Below are 20,097 nucleotides of genomic sequence, written 5' to 3'. Positions count from 1 at the left end.
TAAATTATTTTCTGTAAATATTTTCTTCTAAGTTGTTCAACCTGATTCATCCATTTTCCTTCTCATTCCACATTTTTGCAAAACACATTGTGGAAAGGAAGGACTGTTTTGATTTGTAATGAGAGACAGTAGGTTAAAAGTAATTATCTCTACCTCTAAGACTGGACAGCAAGCAAAGAGAAAGGAAGATTCTTTTTGAGAATCTGTCACATCATAGTCTTTGTGCTGGTAGTTAGCTAAACTCTTATGTTTTTGTTTTTGTTTTTAATCAAAAACATTAGCCCAGGTCATATTTACAGCATTAACTTTGATCCTTGCTGAATTTCATTCAGTTAATATTGACCCACTTTATTTTCTTAACCAGTAGAGATCATTTCCTCTCTTCATCGTGTTAGTTATTCTTTGTATCATTCTTAAATGTGATAAATGTATGATTTAATTTTTACCATTTTGTTGCAGAGCTGTTATAAGGTAACATGCGATAATATGTAGAAAAAATACCTGATAACATCATTTAAATGTAGGGCTGTAAGGGAAGTGGATGTGGCTCAAGTGATTGAGCTTTTGCCTCCTCCAGAAGAGGAGCAAGATGACTAGCTGATGCAACAAGATGATGCAACAAGAAGACACAAGGAAAACATAATGAAAGACATAGTGAGAGTCCTGGGTTCAGTTCCTGGTGCCTCCAGAAAAGAAGGCCAGCCACAACAAACAGACACAGCAAATGCAAACAATGAAGGATTGGGAATAAATAAATAAATAAATATAAAAACAAAACCAAAAAAAAATAGAGCTGGGGGTGGGACTAAAAATTATACTATAATGACAAGATGCCAAATAAAAAATTAAGTGGTCATTTATATGGTAAACTGTTAGTCAGCCAAAGGGGTGCTGATGCAAAATACCAGAAATCGGTTGGTTTTTATAAAGGGTATTTATTTGGGGTAGTTGCTTACAGATACCAGGCCATAAAGCATACGTTACTTCCCTCACCAAAGTCTATTTGGAGCAAGATGGTTGCCAACGTCTGCGAGGGTTCAGGCTTCCTGGGTTCCTATGTTACTGGTGCTTACTTTTCTCTGGGTTCAAGGTTCCTTTCTTCCTGGGGATGGCTTCTCTTTCCTTTGGAAGCTTACTTCCTGGGGCTCCAGCTTAAGTCTTCAGCATCAAACTCCAACATCAAAACTCCAGCATCAGAAACCCCCAACCCTGTTCATCACCATGCCTTTTATCTGTGAGTCCCCACCCCCTGTGAGTCCCCAATGCCCTAATCATAACTCAGTCATGCCCAGGTACAGATCAGATTACAAGCATAATCCAATATTTCTTTTTGGAATTCACTAGTTATAGCAAACTGCTACAACTCTGTATATAATTTAAAAGGCAATTGATGATTGGGTGAAGTGTAACTATTCTTGCTACTAAAAGCAAATAGGATTTTATCTCAAGCATGTTGTTTTAATGGCAAGAAAGAGCTTGTTTGATTGCACAAAAAAGAAACTGTCTCAAACTAGGTTAACTGTGGGATAAAGATAAATGTTTGCTCCAGGGATATATTATTCTTGGAGCATTTAAAAGACTAGTTGGACTCCCTGTGTATTGTTTTGATAAGTATTTGGAGGTCATGAGCCTGAGATTGTCTTTTCTGACAAAGATAGGATTGCATTGTTCAGAATTTCCAGGGTTGCCCAGAACCTTGCCTCTGAATCATAACGTGCTCCGGACATGCTGTATCTTCACTTAAGGCCTCCATAAAGATGTTGAATGGGATAGAACCAAAGCGATCACACTAGTAGAGCAGGAGTTTCTCTTCTAATTTAGGATGTAGTTTTAGGGTGGAGAATGGTGGTTTGGGGCAGGGATGTCTATGGATTAATCCCCTTAAATCTGTGAACAATTTCATATGTAAAGATATTTTTTGTGTATGAATTGACTTCGCAGTTTTCATGCAAGTCTTAAGTGTTCCCTCCAAAGTTAAAAGGCCATAGTACTGGAGACTTCCATCTAAGCCTTTGTCAAGTTATCACATACTTTTGTGGTTCTTCAGGTAGTTGATGCTACCTATCTGCTCTGAGTTTACCCCATCCAAGCAGCCATCTTCTCTGCTTTCTTGGTTGCTGTATCTAGTGGGTGTGCAATACGTATTTGTTGATTTAGAGTGAGTGAATTTGTCACTTTTTTTTTCCATTATATATATGACACTCTCATGTGAGGGACTTTGTCAGATGCTTTTTGAACTCAAATACCATTTGCTTTACTTCTGGCCTACCTATGTGATAACCTGATCCACCAATGTGACATTCATTTGCATGTTGCTTGAGGGGACACTTGTACTGGTGTCTAATATTCTTTTCTGTTTATGGCCTTATGGACTGTCAGTAACAATCCATTTAGATTTATTAATAATCTGAATTATTAATAATCCATTTTAGAATACTGGTCTGAAGTTTCCATAACCTACCTTACCCCTCATTTTGTTTTGTTTTTTTAAAGATTTATTATTCATTTATTTCTCTCTGCTTCCCACCCCCCATCCCCAGTTGTCTGCTCTCTGTGTCCGTTAGGTGTATGTTCTTCTGTGTCTGCTTGCATTTTTGTCAGCGGCACTGGGAATCTGTGTCTCTTTTTGTTGCATCATCTTGCTGAGTCAGCTCTCCTTGTGTGCGGTGCTACTCCTGGGCAGGCTGGACTGTTTTTTTTTTTTTTTTGTACAGGGCAATTCTCCATGTGGGGCGCACTCCTTGCACGTGGGGCTCCCTTACGTGGGGGACTCCTCTGCATGGCACAGCACTCCTTGCGTGCATCAGCAGCAGTATGCATCGGCCAGCTCACTATACATGTGAGGAGGTCCTGGGTTTGAATCCTGGACCTCCCGTGTGGTAGTCAGATGCTCTATCAGTTGAGCCAAATGCGCTCCCCACCCCCTCGTTTTGTAAGGAGGATTTTTGCCTCTCTCTGCCTGTTGACACCTCTACCATTTTTCACTCAACTATGATTCTGTGATCATAGGAAGATTCTGGAATGTAATTTTTGAGGGCCTACAGCCTAGAATTAGATTAAAGAATCTGGGTATCCTTAACTGTATTCATTCTACCCTTTCTTTCTCGCTCCTTGGAAAGTCAGGAGCCAAATGGAATGGAGCTCCTCTGTTTCCTCCTGTCTGCTGTTGCAAGCAGTGGCAATAACCATTTCCAAATTCCCCAGCAGCTACAACAAAAGCATCTCAGAAAACCCCTTTCGTCATCTTTAGCACTTTTAACAAACTTCATCTCCATATCCATATCATTTGTACCTTTTGATATATCTCTTAAGATTTAATGTGACTTCCATTTGTTCTAGGTCATGTGTGTTTCTTTTGCATGAACCCCTTTAAAATTTGAGGTAAACACATAGCTATACATGCTATATGTTTTATACACATTTCTTTCTTTGCTATTCTCTTCATCATCAAGATGACCTATTTTTATACTGTCAAAAGGGGGGTTTTGTGAGCCTCATATCCCTCATACACCCATCTCTCATTTTGTTTCTGACCATTTGACTCTGCGTATTTTTTCTTTCAACTTTTTGAAACTTGTTTTTCTTGAAAGACCAGGATACAGTTCTATCTATGCCTGAGATTCACTTCCTGGTCTACTGCAAATGCTAATTTTATATTGTCACTTTCTTTCAAGATTTCCATCATTTCTGCTTTATCAAGCAGTTTATTCTTGTTGGTTAAAAATCCAGAATCAACACTATTTGTCATTTATTGCTTGCATTCATGTTTATGCTACTCCATATATGTGGAGTATATCATAAATCTAATTTCAAACTTTGAATAAAAGGTGTTATAATATTTTTTTTAAATCCAGAATCATGGTTTTCTTCACTGTTTCATTCTGAAAGATAGAAATTGTCAGAAGGTAATACCAGGTTTATCAGGAGAATATGATGAACAGAAGATGTTCCAAAAAAAGTGAACTTAGTTATTACTATCTTATTTCTGAGCCAATGTTGTCATTTCTGTTAAGAATATGTCCTCTGCATCTTTGCTTTGGAGAAGTCAGATTACGTGGTCATCATGTGGTTTTATTTCTCCTTTTAAACTTCTTTTACATATTCTTTACCATATTTCACCACTAGGTCTGTGACTTCCCAGGCATGTGCATATTTTCTTGGCATAGCATGTTCTTTTGTCACTTTATTTTCATTGGGCATTACAGAATGTACACTACCTTATTCTGGCATGAGAGCCAATCTTCCAGGTTCCAGTAAGGACTATGCAATCATATTTACCACCCTTTTTAAGGTTGCAAACTCACACTGATATTCAATCATCTTTTCAGTCTTTGTTCATTTCTCTGTAGACATCCAAGTCCAATTGTATTCCTTCCTGGCTCTTTATATTTCATGCCGTTTTCATCTGTATTTCTGTACCAGTCATACTGACCTTTAGCATGGAACTCAAGAAAGTATTCACCACCTCTCCCCCTTTGAATTTCTTAGAAAGATGCCCTACATCTTGACCTCCTCTTTTCTCTGCCTTCTCTCTTTATCTTACCCATCCTCTGCATTTAAATAGCATCCATAACACCTTTGTGTCTAACTTATATAACTTTTTCTGTTATTACTGATTGCCTTCCTTTTCCTTTTTTTTTGTTTTCCACTGCTTTTTGCTAATTTGGGATTGCTTAGTGTTTCTTACGATTCTAAACATTATTGCTTGTTGTTTTCTGCTTTTTTATTCCTTGATAAAAAAAGAATGCTCACTCTAAACTTTTGGAAAGTCAAAATGATTCAGGAAAAAAATCTGGAACACAGTTCTACTCATTTTTCCCACAACAGCCCTCATTTTGTACTGCACACCCATTTTTGCAGATGTGTAGAATTTTTCACTATTTTCAGGGTCCGACTCATTTTAGTTGTTAGAAGAGATTGAAGTTGTCACTAAAATAAAATAAAAAATAAGAAAGTTATTGCCTTGCAGCTCCTTTGTTCCTTTACCTGAGGTATAAATAATGCTTGCCAAGTAAAAAACGAAAACATTGCCAGTAAGTAAGGGATGAGTTTTTTATCTTTCTCTGAGCTTTAAAATAAAACTTTTCAGAATTATAAACTAGGGAGGATGCAGGATAGAGAAAGCAACCTTTTAAAACAAAGTTCAAATCAATAACAATTAACATTTCCCAGCCTCTGTTTTCCTGCTAATGACTGAAGACAAGTACTAATTAGAGAGGCCTCAAGTGTCTGGATTTCTAGATGTGCCAGATGGTGCTGCATGAGAGCTATACATAGTGCCAGGGAGAAGTCTGTATTGTTTTTTAGCTACCTTTCCTTCATCTTGATCTTGTCTGAGGACCCTTAAATATGTCCATGGCTTTGCACTGAGGCTTGTATTTGTTCTTTGTTTTCTATCTTACCGATTTCTAACTTCAAGAGATATATTCTTCCAACTCTGAGTTCTCTTGTGATCTTTTATTTTTATTTTTTCCCTAACAAGTTCATTTTATTCATCATTTTCTTTCAGATTTCCTTGGACTCTTACCTTATGTCTTTACCTGATCCAACTGGACATTCCACACCACTCCTCCCCACCCCCTCACTGGTTCTCTCTTACTGCTTTTTCACTAGAATATATAAAACTGGCACGGAAGACTTCAGATCCCTTCACTGACGAGTATCAAGATAGTTCTGCCTCTTCAGTTTCTTAACTGTCTTCACAGATTGTCTGAACACATATGTTTTCTTCTCTTGGTTTATACTTCAAATATTTTCTTCCCTCTCTGTTATCTCTACTAACCAACTTTGAGGAAGCTTTGATTTTTGTATAGCAATTTTCAGTACTTTTGAGTGTTGATATTGTTTTGACAAATATTACATAGGCATTTTCTATAATACCAAAATCATTCATATTAGGATGACAAGCATGGAACTGATTATGTTCAACTGTATTCTTGCTTTTCATCAGAGTTGTTTTACCAGGACACATTCATTCACTCTATTTGTTGTGAAATGTGTGGAAGTTATGATATAATTGCCCTCAGTAATGAAGCTTTGCCTTGGTTTGGTATATTTTGCTTAAACTTTCTTTGGTGGGACCAGACTAAAATAGTGATTGTTTATTATAAACATTTCTGATTTAGGTGATGAGTGCTCTTTTTTCTTTTTTCTTCATCGTATTTCTTCCCCTTACTGAAGGTTAAAGGCCCAGTGAGGAAGTTTCTATAATAATTCAAGCAAGAGATAGGAAGCCTGCAACTTTGGAGCAGCATTAGGGCTAGAGAACAATTCAGATTATCTTCAGGCACATAGACAAATGGTTTTCTTATTTTATTTCATTATGTTGTAATAATTTTTAGGATTTAGAAATCATAGTGTTTCTTAGAATCACTATTTTGTTTTTAACATTCCCCCCTTGGTACATTTCTAACTAATTGTGGAGTTTATCAGATCCCCCATTTATGTATTCCCTAGTTTTGGAAATAATTTATTTGGTGCCTATTGCATCTTTAAAAAAATAATGTTTATAGGTATTCCCCCCTTGACTATAAAAGTAAATTAATAATAATAATACAAATTATTAGCGTTTCAGTACATATTCTTTCAGTTTTTCCTAGATACAGAAATAATTGTGCCTAAGTGCATACCTATAAATATTTGTTTATATTTATACTTCTCCATTTATTTTATACAAAAATCTTCCATTATACTGAAATATTAAATTACAGGTACTTTCCAATGTCACTAAATAGTATGAGAACATGATATTGATTGAACCTGTGGGTGCAACAGTATGTATTTTACCATTGCCCTATTGTTGGTCGCTTTGGTTGTTTCTACCTTCTCCTTATTATAAAAGAATGCTCTGGTTAATATTCTCATAAACAGTAAGTCTTCATATGTATCCTCAGGACAGTGGATTGATATATAAGCACATTTTTAAGAAGTCAGGAGCTTCTTGGAAGGCTTGAATTGCATTAAGTGTAAAAATGTGAATGAATCCTAATGACTGAAAGTTCCAACAGTGCTTGGCTGCTCTGCCCTTACCTCCACCTCCTCTTCACATGGCCACCACCTCAGATAGAAAACACCAGAGCACAGAGAGGCTTGAAGGGAAGATGAAGAATGCAGTGCTCAGGAGTTCCCCTCCACTCTCCTATCCCACCAAGATGAATGGAGACACACATCTCCACTCACTTCCACTTGGATGCCCACAAGTTTATTGATTCCTCCTTGGGGGGTTTTGCTGAATTTTGGTCAAAATCCTTCTCTTTATCAAGGAAGGTATTTATCCCATGTATATATATATATATATATATATATTCTCACCCACTCCCAATACTTGGGAGTATTGCACAATAACTAAAATGTCTCCTATAATCCCTGATATTCTTTCATTGTAGAGAGAGTCTGGTGAGGCCATTAGGTAGCAGAGTAGCATAAGGAAGGCTACTTAAGTTAACCTCAGAAACTTCTGTGGGTTCAGTTAATAGTTTAGGAGACAAGTTGAAAACACCTCTCCTATAGGTCAGGTCATGTAAGCAAACAATTATTTGCTTTGGGAATGCTATCTGTTAAGCACTCATAATCTTCGAGATAATATTTTTTGGCACTAGAAAGCTAATTCTTTGACCACAAAAATGTAAGTTTTTCTTGATCCTTATCCTGAGTGTTTTACATTGATATAAAAAACAATTAATTGGTTATTATTATTATTTTATTTTATGAGTCCTAAATTAGCAATCTGACTTGGGGCATTCTGTATTTCTATGAAATGCCTGTATGTTCTGTGAATGACTTTAATTCTAACTAAAGTGAGTATTTCTAGTTATTAGTTAATAGTTCCTTTTTGAAATTTCTGTAATGAGATTAATTATCTGTCTTTAAGTAAAAATATTACAGCTATTGCAGTTCTGTCACGATCCTAGGAAGCTAACAACAGGAATAATTAAAAACTGTTACAAATAGCTTTTGTATCTATATTTAAAGAGCTCTTCAATTGACCAAGCAGATGTTGTTACAGATTTTTGTCTTTGATATGATAAATTTCTCATTAATTTTGAAAATCTGTGTGTGAGAAATGTGCTTTCAAGTTTTGTGTGGTTGAGCTGCAATTTGTGAAAGTTCAAGCAGCTGTACTGACAATCCACTTGACAAATTTATAACTGAGATTCTTAGGCAAAGACTAAGTTCCGTAGCTTTATGTATGAACATAGCATATTTTATGTTCAGAGACATGTATTTGAATTTCTTTCCTTTTCTGAATCCACAATGATATGATATAAATTTCATACACACACACACAAATATACTATATATATATGTATGTTTACATTGCATGTCCATCCTATGTTGGCAGGGAAGATGAACATGCTCCACTTTTAATATAAAATAGAAAATGACCAATTTAACCTTTATTATCTGATTTTTAAAATTTTTTTCTCTCTCTAGGTCGAAGAAATTGTGGATATTGGATCATTTGCCCCAGAAGAAATCCATATTCCTAAGATTTATGTTCATCGACTTATAAAGGGTGAAAAGTATGAAAAAAGAATTGAGGTAATTGATTTACTTTATTTTTCAGCATTTATGGGTCTAATTACCAGAGATATGTGTATCCTTTGGGCCATTCTAGATGGTATAGCGTAAGAGATGAGGAGGAAGTCTTGCTTTGGATCCCAGTAGGGGATTCTTATGCATCCATTGTGAGGGGACATGATTATCGAATTGGGACTGTGCCTGTGTTATTGTCCAGTGCAGCAGTTCCTTGTGTTCATAAGGTATATATCACCAAGCCATGTGACTTTCTAGACTGGGTCAGCCAGGCAGAGAAGGATAATCAGGTGTTTAGTGGCTTTTACCCCTGGTGGATTCTTAATGTTTCATTGTTTCAGAATGTCTGTCCTGAAGGTACTAGCATCTTAATAGAAAGCAGAAAGAACAGCATTTCCCAGTATTTTTGGGCAGCTGGTGAGTATGAAATTGTGGCAAGGTACCAGGAGCATAGGAAGTTTCCCAAAGACAGTGACTAGCTGTCCAGGGTTGATATGAAGGTTCAGAAGTGTCCAGTCATCAGCAACAGAGTTGACAAGCCTTAGTTATGAGGACACATCCTGGAATCAGAGATACCAGCCCTTCTGTGGACATCCAACAGAGAGAGATTATGCAGGCCCAAACTTGAGTCAGCAGGCTAGGGAGAAAGGATAAGACATTTGCAAACAGGAACCACAGTAGGTGTCAAGGAGATTTAGTGGCAGAAATAGTTTCCTGCCTGCTTTCTGGATTTTCCGTGATTCCTGTGTTGTACTTATGGCAAGACCCATCTAGACTCTGCAGGTAGAAATAGGTGATTGGCGGCAGCAACACCTAGAGAACACATTCTGGCAAAATTCTGCAAAAATCAATTACCAAGGTCTCAACCTTTTTCTTTGTTTTGATGCAATCCCTGAGCACTCAAGGAGAATTCAGTTGTAGGAGTCTTACGACAAACAGTAGCAGCAATCAATGTGGCAGTGACAGGGGTTATCTGCTTCAAAGAAGCAGAATGGGTATATCTTCCTCTTCAAAGAAATCTGGCCTCTTTCATAAACTTCCTAAAGAATTATTTTTGTCATCATATGTTACCCAAGTTATTTTGTTTTAAAACTCTTCATTATATTGTAGATTTGCCTTATCGTTGAATGGGAAATTTTTTTCTAGTAAAATTTTGTATTTCAGTCATGACAGAATTTATTTCTGTTTACTTTAAAGCGTTTATCAGTTCGGAAAGAAGAAGGAAAAACCAAATCTGGTAAACCTGGAGATAACGTAAGAGAACGTATCATAAAGCGGGCAGCTCTTGAATTTGAGGATGGCATGTATGGTATCCTTTATACTTCTGGCATTAGGTGAAGCCATAGCCCTCATTTTTTTCTATATGGATCAATCTACTAGGCCTCCTGCATAGTCATTCATTTCTGTTTGTTCCATGGTAAATTTTAAAGCAATTGATCAATTTTTACAAAATGTGGCATATAACCCAAATATATCAAGATATATGAAACTGGAATTATAATCTGTTTGCTTTATTGAAACAAAAATGACAATAATTAGCTGAGCTATTTTAAAATATACAGTGGATTTCAGTGAAATTTGGTATTTGGTTAAAGGTTTTTGGGGAAAGGTGATTACACCAGATGAGGGTTTCATATCTCAGAAGTACTAGTTTTAACCATCACTTTTTCTGTATTCTGACATTTGCATACTCATTGAAAGGTAGTATCCAACTCCTTAGTAACCCCCCTCCTTCCCTTGGCAAAGATCCCTTGAATGCATCTTTTTATGTCTCATGTTTTATAAGGGTTTTCAATGAATGACTCAAATTCTGCTTTAGCTACTTTGACAGAAAAGAGATAATTCAGTATAATTAGTATTTGGATTCTGAATGCATTTAGATATCAGTAAGTCTGCCATTTTGTGAATTCTGAATGTATCAAACATTGAAATTTTTAATACAAAGAATACATCCAAATATAGTCTATGATAAAACAAGCATTTGCTGAATAGTAAATACAGTGAAGCTGTACTTAAAAGACCTATGAAATAGGAATTAGAGCATGACAGGTATCTCCACTCTTTGAGCATCCCATGGTCCATGAATATCGTCTTTCACACTGTAGTCTGGACTGGGATAGCTTCTTTTTCTCCTTTTTCTCTCCACCACCTTGCCTTAATTTTTCTGTTTAAGCCTGTGTTATGATTAGAATTCATACAGGGGAAGAGAATATAAAATTGCCTTGGAGGCCACTAAGTTGACTTTGCAGGTGAAAGCTATTCTGATCAATGCCAGCCAGTTGGTTTGCCACTGCTAATTAAGCCCTGATGGTATGATAACTAATTTTAAGTAATGTCTTTTCAATATTGATAATTCACTGTTATTGTATTGCATATGAAATATATTTGCAAGTCAGTTCATGCAAATGTGTCTTTCAAAATCATCTATTCTTTTTTAATCTGACATGCATAGTCTTTCCTTTCCCTCATATTGACTCATTTAAAAGTATTAAAAAACTGGGAAAATAACAAAATATGATGAGAAAGTCACAATATAAGACTTATAATTTGGTTTGCTCCTACCTGAAAATACCTACTCATAATAGAATTAATGTTTCAATGTGTTCTGTACATTACTATGAGAAATAAACTACAAATTACACTACCTTGATTATGATTTGGTGAGAGAGGAACCAAGTAACTATCACCATAACTTCTTATACTTACTCTTTCCTCGAGGAGTGACCTGGCTCATTTAGTCATTCTTTTGGCCTTCGTATTTTATAATATGGTGGAATATACAAATTATATTTTTCTTGGCCTTGATTTATAAAGATTTCCCCATTATTAGAATCTCATCGAAGTGTCATAATTTTCTGCACTAATTCTAGTGAGCTCTGTGGTACCCTGTGGTATGGACAGCAGAGGATAGCCATACTGGATAGTGTGAGAAACTGATCTGGTCAACCTGCCTTTGTTGAACCAACACCACAGCATTCAAATCACGGTTGACCCTACTTGGGTTATCTAAGGAAAGAAGATTCAGCACCCCCAGTTAGCAATTTGATGCCTTAATCAATAAAACTACTTTTTATATGACCTCAATTTTATATATTTATTTATTTAGTCTTAGAAGAAGATTCGGCAACCAAAGTACTATATCAGAGTGACCAAAGGAATCAGTACACTTTTAGATATACTTCGATAATGTCAGAAAACTTTTTGTTAAATTAAAAATAGTATGCCCTTTTTGTAGATTATTAAATCATGGCTACTTTTAGAAGGAGTTTGACCCGTAAAAATAGTTTTTAAACCAAGGTCAAGCCGAGTTTAATAATACATTAGCTCAGGGAAGAAAATAAAATATCCTACAACAAAAATGACTTCTTGGTTAGCCTATTGTTTTGCTACTGTTTTGCTATCTTATGGAAAATCCTATTGTTAATGAAAATGCTATAACTCATTAGAGATTTTCTTTTTGAAATTATAAAGTAGTACCCAGAGGGTGATTTAAAACTGTCTTCAGTTATTATATTCAGACTTCTGTTTGGATTTATATAAGTAGAAAGTTTTTGGCATATCTCTACTTTCATATGCTGGACCTTAACATCTTTTTTCCAAGCTAATTTGGGCATAGGAATCCCTCTTTTGGCCAGCAACTTTATCAGCCCAAATATGACTGTTCATCTGCAAAGTGAAAATGGAATTCTGGGTTTGGTAAGATAGAAATTAAAGTTTGATTTATTCAGTCTTGATGCAGAAAGAGCTATTTCATACAGTGAAATCTTTTGATAACTGAGGTAGTTGTTAGCTTAAAATTCCCAATCTTAGTTTTCTCTTTCACCATTATAATAAAATATTTAATTTTTCCCTTAAGATGGTAGTTATTGTGAATGTGTACTATTGCATTTCATGCAGAGGACAATAGTTTCCTGAATATATGACCTTTCTGACTCTCCACCCTCCTGTCCCTGTTCTGTCTGCCAGTTCATCAGTGCATCAGCTGTCCCTTTCTCTTATCATTGTACCCACTTTAGAGAGACCTCACCATTTCCTTTTTAGTTAACTTTTTCTAACTTTTCTGTGGTTGGACAAGATAATGAAGATTGTTAACAATTCTATGTTAAATAAAAATCAGTAAGGCTCTGAGTGAGAAACTGAGGAGGAAGATTTCTGGTTTAAGACAAGAACGTTTTTGACAATTGACTAATTTAAAAAGTTTGATATTCTCATAGAAATAGGGCATACTCTTTATTCAATATTATAATAGAAGAAATACTTTTGCTTCCTGTATGACACTGTTTATTTAACTTTATTTAAAGTTTGCCAGTTTATAATATTCCTAGTCTTTTATTGTTTCTCAGTATAGCTTAACTGTTAATGCAGTAAAACTGTACCTATGGAAGATGTTGATTAAGTATTTGAAATATCAGTGATGATCGTGGGCATTTAATTGATATTGATTGAGACAGTAATCATAAGTATTTTAAAAGACACAAAAGTGATATGTGTCTGGATAAAAGCAGATTCTTATTTAAATCAAAGACTCAGATTTTTAACATACTTTAGAGATTATCTAGATTGACCAAATCCTTCATTTTGCAGAAAGGAAATTAAGTTTATGTGAATTACTGAGAGAAGGGTTACAGGAAATTTTATTTGGTCTAAAACAGGGGTTCTTAACCTTTTTTGTTCCACAGACCTCTTTGCCAGTCAGGTGAAAACCACACACCCCTTACTAAGTCCACACCATACTGTGTATTATTTAGTAAATATATCACACTTGCACCATCACATCCCCACAAGAATAATGTTTTTTTCTGAATTTCAATTCAAGCTCATAGACCCCTGGTTAAGAACTCCTGGTTTACAACAGTGGTTGCCAAATCAACTTATTTATAGGATAAATTTGTGGTCTCTGGTCTCTCTTTAGAAAATATATAAAAATTTCACCGCCAGTATTTCCTATACTATCTTCATTCTTTTTTTTTCTGTCTTTATTTTTTTTATATAACATTCAAAATATATGAGGTCCCCATATACCGCCCCCCCTTACCCCACTCCTCCACTCATAACAACAATCTCCTCCATCATCATTAGACATTCATTGCATTTGGTGAATACATCTCTGAACACTGCTGTGCCTCATGGTAAGTGGTCCACATCATAGCCCACACTCTCCCACATTCCACCCAGTGGGCCATGGGAGGACATACAATGTCCGACTACCTTCATTCTTGACTTGGTTTTATGTCTCTTTCTTTTTACTCCCTTTTTGATTAATATAATATTAAACTACCGGCCCCATTCAAGTAATTATAAATGCCTTTCAAAAATATATACAAAATTTTAAAATCCAACAAAAAATAACTGGGCAAAGGGAAAATAAAGATATCAAAAATTAGATGATGTGGAAGGTAAGGTTAGATTCCCAAATCCAGACCTTTAGGTCCTACACATCAGAAAGCTGAAACTTTGCCTCCCTGGCTCCTTCTGGTCAAATAATGCAGCCATTTAATATATATTCATTGGTGCTACCAGAAAGCTTATGAATAACAGTAGCTGCTTGGTAGGTACAAAATAATTAGCTTTTGATTTATTGAATTTTATTTCTAATAGGTTAACATTTCTTTCATATTTTGGTAATTTTTAGAAAATATTTTTTACTTGCCCAATTAAAATTATTAGTGTGGAAAAATAATTACTATGTTTTCATGACTCTGTTTCTCGTAATGAATTTTAAAAGCTTTACATCAAATCTTTTGAAGATAATTTCCTTGGGTTTCTAGGGAATCTTTTTATTTTAGTTCTAGTATAGGATTCCTTGAGAAACTTCTTTTACCAATTGAATATGTGCTTTGTTTAACAGGGTCCATATCCGTTAGAAAATGAAGTTGATGCAGATCTAATCAATGCAGGTAAATTCACCTATTATATATTTTCCCAATGGTCTCCTTTGCTATAATTTTAGCTCTATGCTACATGAAAGCAAAGATTTGGACCTAATTCTATACCATTTCTGGAGAGTAAGCCATTCTATTTTTACTTGAGGAGGGAAGAGAAGCCTTCCTAGGTCCTCTCGGTCAGTTCTGCCTGCTGAAGGTTTCCTCTCATTCAGGACCAATTAAGATAAAGGAGAAAATGCTGGTAAGAATAGGTTTGGTATGTCAGTCTCAGGATCCTGGCAGTAAACTAATCAGGCTCTCAAATGTGATAAATAAAGACAGTTTAAAAGAAGGGACGGTTTACAAGGGTGGGTACAGGATTAAGGGAAATCAGGAAGGCATGATCAAATATTAAAAAGATCTATTATCACCTCTTAGCCTAAAGGGGCAGTTGCAGGAGAGGGCCTCCCTGCAGGAGCTCTGACACACCAACTCTCAGCGACCAGAGTGGAGGCTCCTCTGTTGGGTTTCTTGTGCCTCCCATTGACTAATCCCCAGTTGAAATAGGTCAGTCTTCTTGGGATGGAGAATGGTGGGGAGTGAATTCATAGAGGCCAAAAGAAAAGATCAACACACTAGGGTTTTTCTCATAGGTGACGTTGTTCCTCACGGAAGTGGGAGAGCATCCTCCTAAAGTACAAGGGTGCTTAAGAGTGTCCTCTGCCACTTAATATTATGTATGCAATGATGTGAGCAATGCAGCATTTGTTTGAATTGGATAGACTAGCCTTGTCTTTCCCTTTTGTTCCCTCATATGCTTTGCCTTTTATTAAACATATTTTCAGCTGGGACACTGGGGCACAGAGTGACATATATTAGAAGTCTAGGCGAAGAAGACCAGGTCAGACCTCTTGGCCATCACCACTGCTTGTACTTGAGGCAGTGCTGCTGCCCACATTGGAGCTATAGATTATCCTTTGAGTCAGGCTACCCAAAAGAAGCTGATTTTTTATGTTCTAGCTTGATTTTCTGCATCCTTTTACTCTTATTCCCTCTGCCCCCACAAAAGTATTATCTTACTTCAAATTTAAAAATAGTGTGTATATACTTCGGAAGAGAAGTAATATGAGCTGAACATAAAGGCCAGCTGCCAAGTAGAATTGATGTTTGATACTTAGAATTTTGGGAAGTAAAACAGCTTCTGGTTGAATAGTTGAATTAGTTACCACAACTCAGCTCTGAAAGGCCTACTGTGATAAAGCAACGACATTTAACCAAGGCTGTAATTTAATTGTGCTGTACCCTTTAGCAATAGCTCATTGATCTGTGAAAATATTTGCTGCTTGGTTTAATTAATTTAAAAAGTTAGCAAGTTATTTGCAAAATGAATAACTCCATTCTCCTGATTTCAGGCCTGAGTTCATAAAACTCATTGTCCCTGCAAAAGTAGTTAATCTTTCCAGTGACGTTATTCGACAATAGGCACATATGATTCCATCAAAGTTAAAAGTAACTCAGTCCTAATGAAGCCACCACTTTCATATTTCAGCCTCCAAAAAACCATGTATAATCTTAAAACTAATTTGTAAAATAAGAATTCGTTACTTATGGAAAATTAACCTGTAAATTAGTTTAATATTAATTAACTCTTTCATTGAATTCCTTTTAAGGATTTTTGACCCTTTTGATTTTGGAGCTGTCAAAATTAGGGAGGAAATACTTTGAGATGAAGAAATTGGTGGTTTCCTCAACTCCCAAAGTACCTGGAAGATCAACTACTGTTTTTCTGTTCATTTGAAAGGATTTATATGGAAATCCCTTTGAATGAACACTAAGAGTTATGTTTCTGGGTATAATCAGTGTATTAAGATTTTAAAATAATAATACAACTATTTCTAAGGCTCCTTTCTTCAAAATAATGGTCTCATGTGGGTATACAAAAAAGAATTACTGTTGTATAGCTCTACGTGGTGTACAGCCTGCTTTTGCACACATATACTATTTGAGCTTCAAGAGAAATCTCTTTAAACAGATTGGGAAATTGAGGCTCAGGAGAGTGAAGTGGCATGCTGAAGATCACATTACTAGACTCTAGACTCACACAGTTTCCTGCTCCTGGCCCTTGACTTTTTCTCCCCACCTTGTGCTACCTCTAGTGACAAAATGATTGGTTTATAGAGGTATAGAAAACAGTGCTCAGAACATATCAGAGGTCTTGCAAAGATCTGGGCTCAAACCTGTAGTAGCCCAATGCAATTATGAAATATCTAGTAATTCTCATGTTTTAGCTTTCAAATTAGTGTGCATTTTGCACTCTTCTCTCTTTCTTAGTTTATTTATTTTAATATATAAATAATGCTTTAAAGGACTTCACCTTTCATTAAAACTGCTTTAGAAAAAGTCACCATGTTAATCTCATGGCTTACAAATATCCTTGGTCCCTGCCATGTACCTTTAGAAAAGTGACTCTCCAACAGGCGGGGGTGTTCAATTTTGCTGCCCTGGGGGCATTGGGCAATGCCCGGAGATACTTCTATTCATCACAGCTAAAAGGAGTTCCAATGGTATCTGATGGATAGAGGCCAGGGATGCTGCTAAATATCCTACAATAACCTCAACAGCCTCCATGAGAAAGACGTACTGTGTCCAAAATGTCAGTAGTGCCAAGAAATCCTGCTCTAGAAATATATTTTCATTTGATGACTCACAGACCTGCAGTCAAAAGTACAAATAGCACAGCACAAGATCCATCTAATGGATCTAAAGGATCCAGCTTCATCTTCCACTGTGCCCTGCAAGAATGCCTTTGCCCACTCTTAGCGCACTGCTAAGTGTGTTCTGATCATGATTCTAGCTTTCTTGCCTCTGTGGCTTTGTTCTTACTGTGCCTTCCACAAGATTTTTGTTTGCCCCTGGTGTAGTTTCCTGGCTGAGAAAACAAATACCATACAATGCATTGGCTTAGACAAGAGGAGTTTATTGGCTTGTGGTGTTGAAGTTAGGAGAAGTCCAAAATAGAAATGTCAGCAAGGCGATGCTTTCTCCCTGAAGACAGTGGTATTCTGGGGCTGGCTGCTGGCCATCCTTGGGTCCTTGGTTTTTCTGTTACTTGGTGAAGCACATATGACATCCTCTCCTTCCTCTTCCGGGCCCCCTTGGCTTCCAACTTTCTGCTTCCTCTCCTCCATGTGGCTTTATCTTCACCAAGTCTTCGGTAAGAGGATTAAAGCCCACCTTCATTCAGTTGGGCCATACATTTCCTAAAAATAACATCTTCAGCAGGCCTCATTTAAGGCAGATTCACAACAAGAATGTTTTAAGATTAAGAATATGTTCTTTTCTGGGGTTCATAATTCTACCAGCCACATCCCTCTTGCTGTCTTCTCTCCATCTCTGCACCAGTAGTTTCCTTTCGCAATGCTTTATACCTAACCTTCAAATTGCATCTCATTTGTCTTCTCCAAATCCTTCTGCAGCTCAGAAACATCCTTCCCCTATACCCATAACACAAATGTCTAGTTACAAAATGAACCACAGTTTACTTTGTAATGATTTGTGTATGTTTATCCCTCTCACTGGATGGTAAGTTCCTTTTGCTTAGATTAGTGGTTCTCAAAGTTTGTTCTCAAACCCAAAGCATCAGCATCACCTGTAAGATATGAACTTCTCAGACCCTATCACATATCTACTGAATTAGAGACTCTGGCAGTTGGGTTTCCAGTCTATTTTTATAAACCTTATATATGATTCCAATGGATGCTAAAGATTGAGAACCACTGGTTTAGAGCAGCTGTGTTATCTGTCACATTGTTCAAGGCACATTGTAGACATTTCCTTCATATTTTGTGAATGATCCATTAGGTCATGAGTCAAAGGACTTGGTGACTATGAAATTGAGTAACTCTGTTGCACACAGAAGTCGAAGACAGAAAGCAATCAGAAATAGCCAAATAAGAAAGCTCTTTCTTTATGTGATATTGATTATAGTTATATGATTTTTCATGACCAAATTTGAACATTTATTTGAAAAGAATGAACTCAACTTGAGGATATTTATTTTTGTTTGATATTGGATGTTTAAAAATGTTGAACAGTGACTTCACTTCAAAAGAATGTGTTTTATAGGATGCCAGAATGCATTAGCAGAATCTTGACAATAACTTTTTTCATGAGAGTTGTTTTCAGGGCTCTTTAATAAAAATTTCCTCTGTAAATCACATGGGGAGAGCTGAAGCTCTTCTCACTGATCTCAGGTTTTCTGTAAAATAGTAAATAGTGCACCCTATCTGCTATCAGCTAGTAGTGATTGTCCTTTGCAAGTTATTGTGGTTTTACCTACAGAGAACAAAAAATTGGGTTTTTATGTTCTCTATTTGTTAGAGTAGTTTTAGATTTACAGTAAGTTTGTGCAGAGAGTACAGATGTTCCCAAATATTCCCTTTCTACCTATATATACAATTTTCCCTATTATTAACATCTTATATTAGTGTACAGTTGTTACAATTGATGGACCACTACTAATAGATTATTATTAACTAAAGTCCATAGTTTACATTAGGGTTCATTCTTTGGGTTTTGACAAATGTATAATGTCGTACATCTACCATCACAGTATCATACAGAAAAGTTTCACTGTCCTAAAAATCCCCTGTGGTCCACCTATTCATCCCTCCCTCCTTTCCCCCAAACCCTTGGCAGTCACTAATCTTTATACTGTCTTTCTAATTTTTGTCTTGTCCAGAATGTCATATAGTTGGAATCATACTGTAGGTATATTATGTGGACACAGTTTTCAACTTATTTGGGTAAATGCCTAGGAGCAAAATTTCTGGGTCTCATGGTAAGACCACATGTAGCTTTGTAAGAAACTACCAAACTGTCTTCCAATATGGCTGTACCATATCTTTTCCCACCAGCAATGAATGAGTTTCTGTTGCTCCACATTCTAGTCAGTATTTGGTATGGTCAGTGTTTTGGATTTCAGCTATTCTAAAAGACTTGCAGTGGTATCTTGTTTTAATTTGCAATTCCCTAATGATATAGGGTGTTTAGCATCTTTTCATATGCATATTTGCCTTCAATATATCCTCTTTGCTGAGGTGTCTCTTAAGCACATTTGCCCGTTTTTAATTGGTTTTCTTATTGCTGAGTTTTTTTTATAATGTTCTTTTTTTTTTTAAGATTTATTTATTTATTTCTCCCCCCTCCCCGCTTGTCTGTTCTCTGTGTTTATTTGCTGCATCTTGTTCCTTTGTCCGCTTCTGTTGTTGTCAGCGGCATGGGAATCTGTGTCTCTTTTTTTTGCGTCATCTTGTTGTGTCAGCTCTCCATGTGGGCGGTGCCATTCTTAGGCAGGCTGCACTTTCTTTTGCGCTGGGCGGCTCCCCTTAGGGGACACACTCCTTGCATGTAGGGCTCCCCTACGCGGGGGACACACCTGCGTGGCATGGCACTCCTTGTGTGCATCAGCACTGCACATGGGCCAGTTCTACACGGGTCAAGGAGGCCCGGGGTTTGAACCGCAGACCTCCCATGTGGTAGACGGACACGCTAACCACTGGGCCAAGTCTGTTTCCCTTATTGCTGAGTTTTTAAGAGGACTTTGTAGGTTTTGGATATAAGTCCTTTATGTCATATGTGTTCGGCAAATATTTTCTCCCAGTCTATGGCTTGTCTTTTAAGTCTCTTAAACTTCTGT

The 20,097-nt window shown here is 36.5% G+C and overlaps 1 protein-coding gene across 1 annotated transcript in view; it reads left to right on the top strand.

Annotated features, from left to right (window-relative positions):
- Positions 1 to 20,097, top strand: part of OXCT1 (3-oxoacid CoA-transferase 1) — a 185,941-nt gene that overhangs the window by 60,965 nt on the left and 104,879 nt on the right. The window contains exons 8-11 of the mRNA XM_004448214.5: positions 8,434 to 8,541; positions 9,733 to 9,844; positions 12,137 to 12,231; positions 14,384 to 14,432. Coding sequence (XP_004448271.1) covers positions 8,434 to 8,541; positions 9,733 to 9,844; positions 12,137 to 12,231; positions 14,384 to 14,432 — 364 coding nt within the window. The remainder of the gene's footprint in view (positions 1 to 8,433; positions 8,542 to 9,732; positions 9,845 to 12,136; positions 12,232 to 14,383; positions 14,433 to 20,097) is intronic.

Source organism: Dasypus novemcinctus, chromosome 2 (genome assembly GCF_030445035.2).
Source record: "Dasypus novemcinctus isolate mDasNov1 chromosome 2, mDasNov1.1.hap2, whole genome shotgun sequence".
Taxonomy (NCBI): domain Eukaryota; kingdom Metazoa; phylum Chordata; class Mammalia; order Cingulata; family Dasypodidae; genus Dasypus; species Dasypus novemcinctus.
This window is presented reverse-complemented; position numbering and strand designations above follow the sequence as displayed.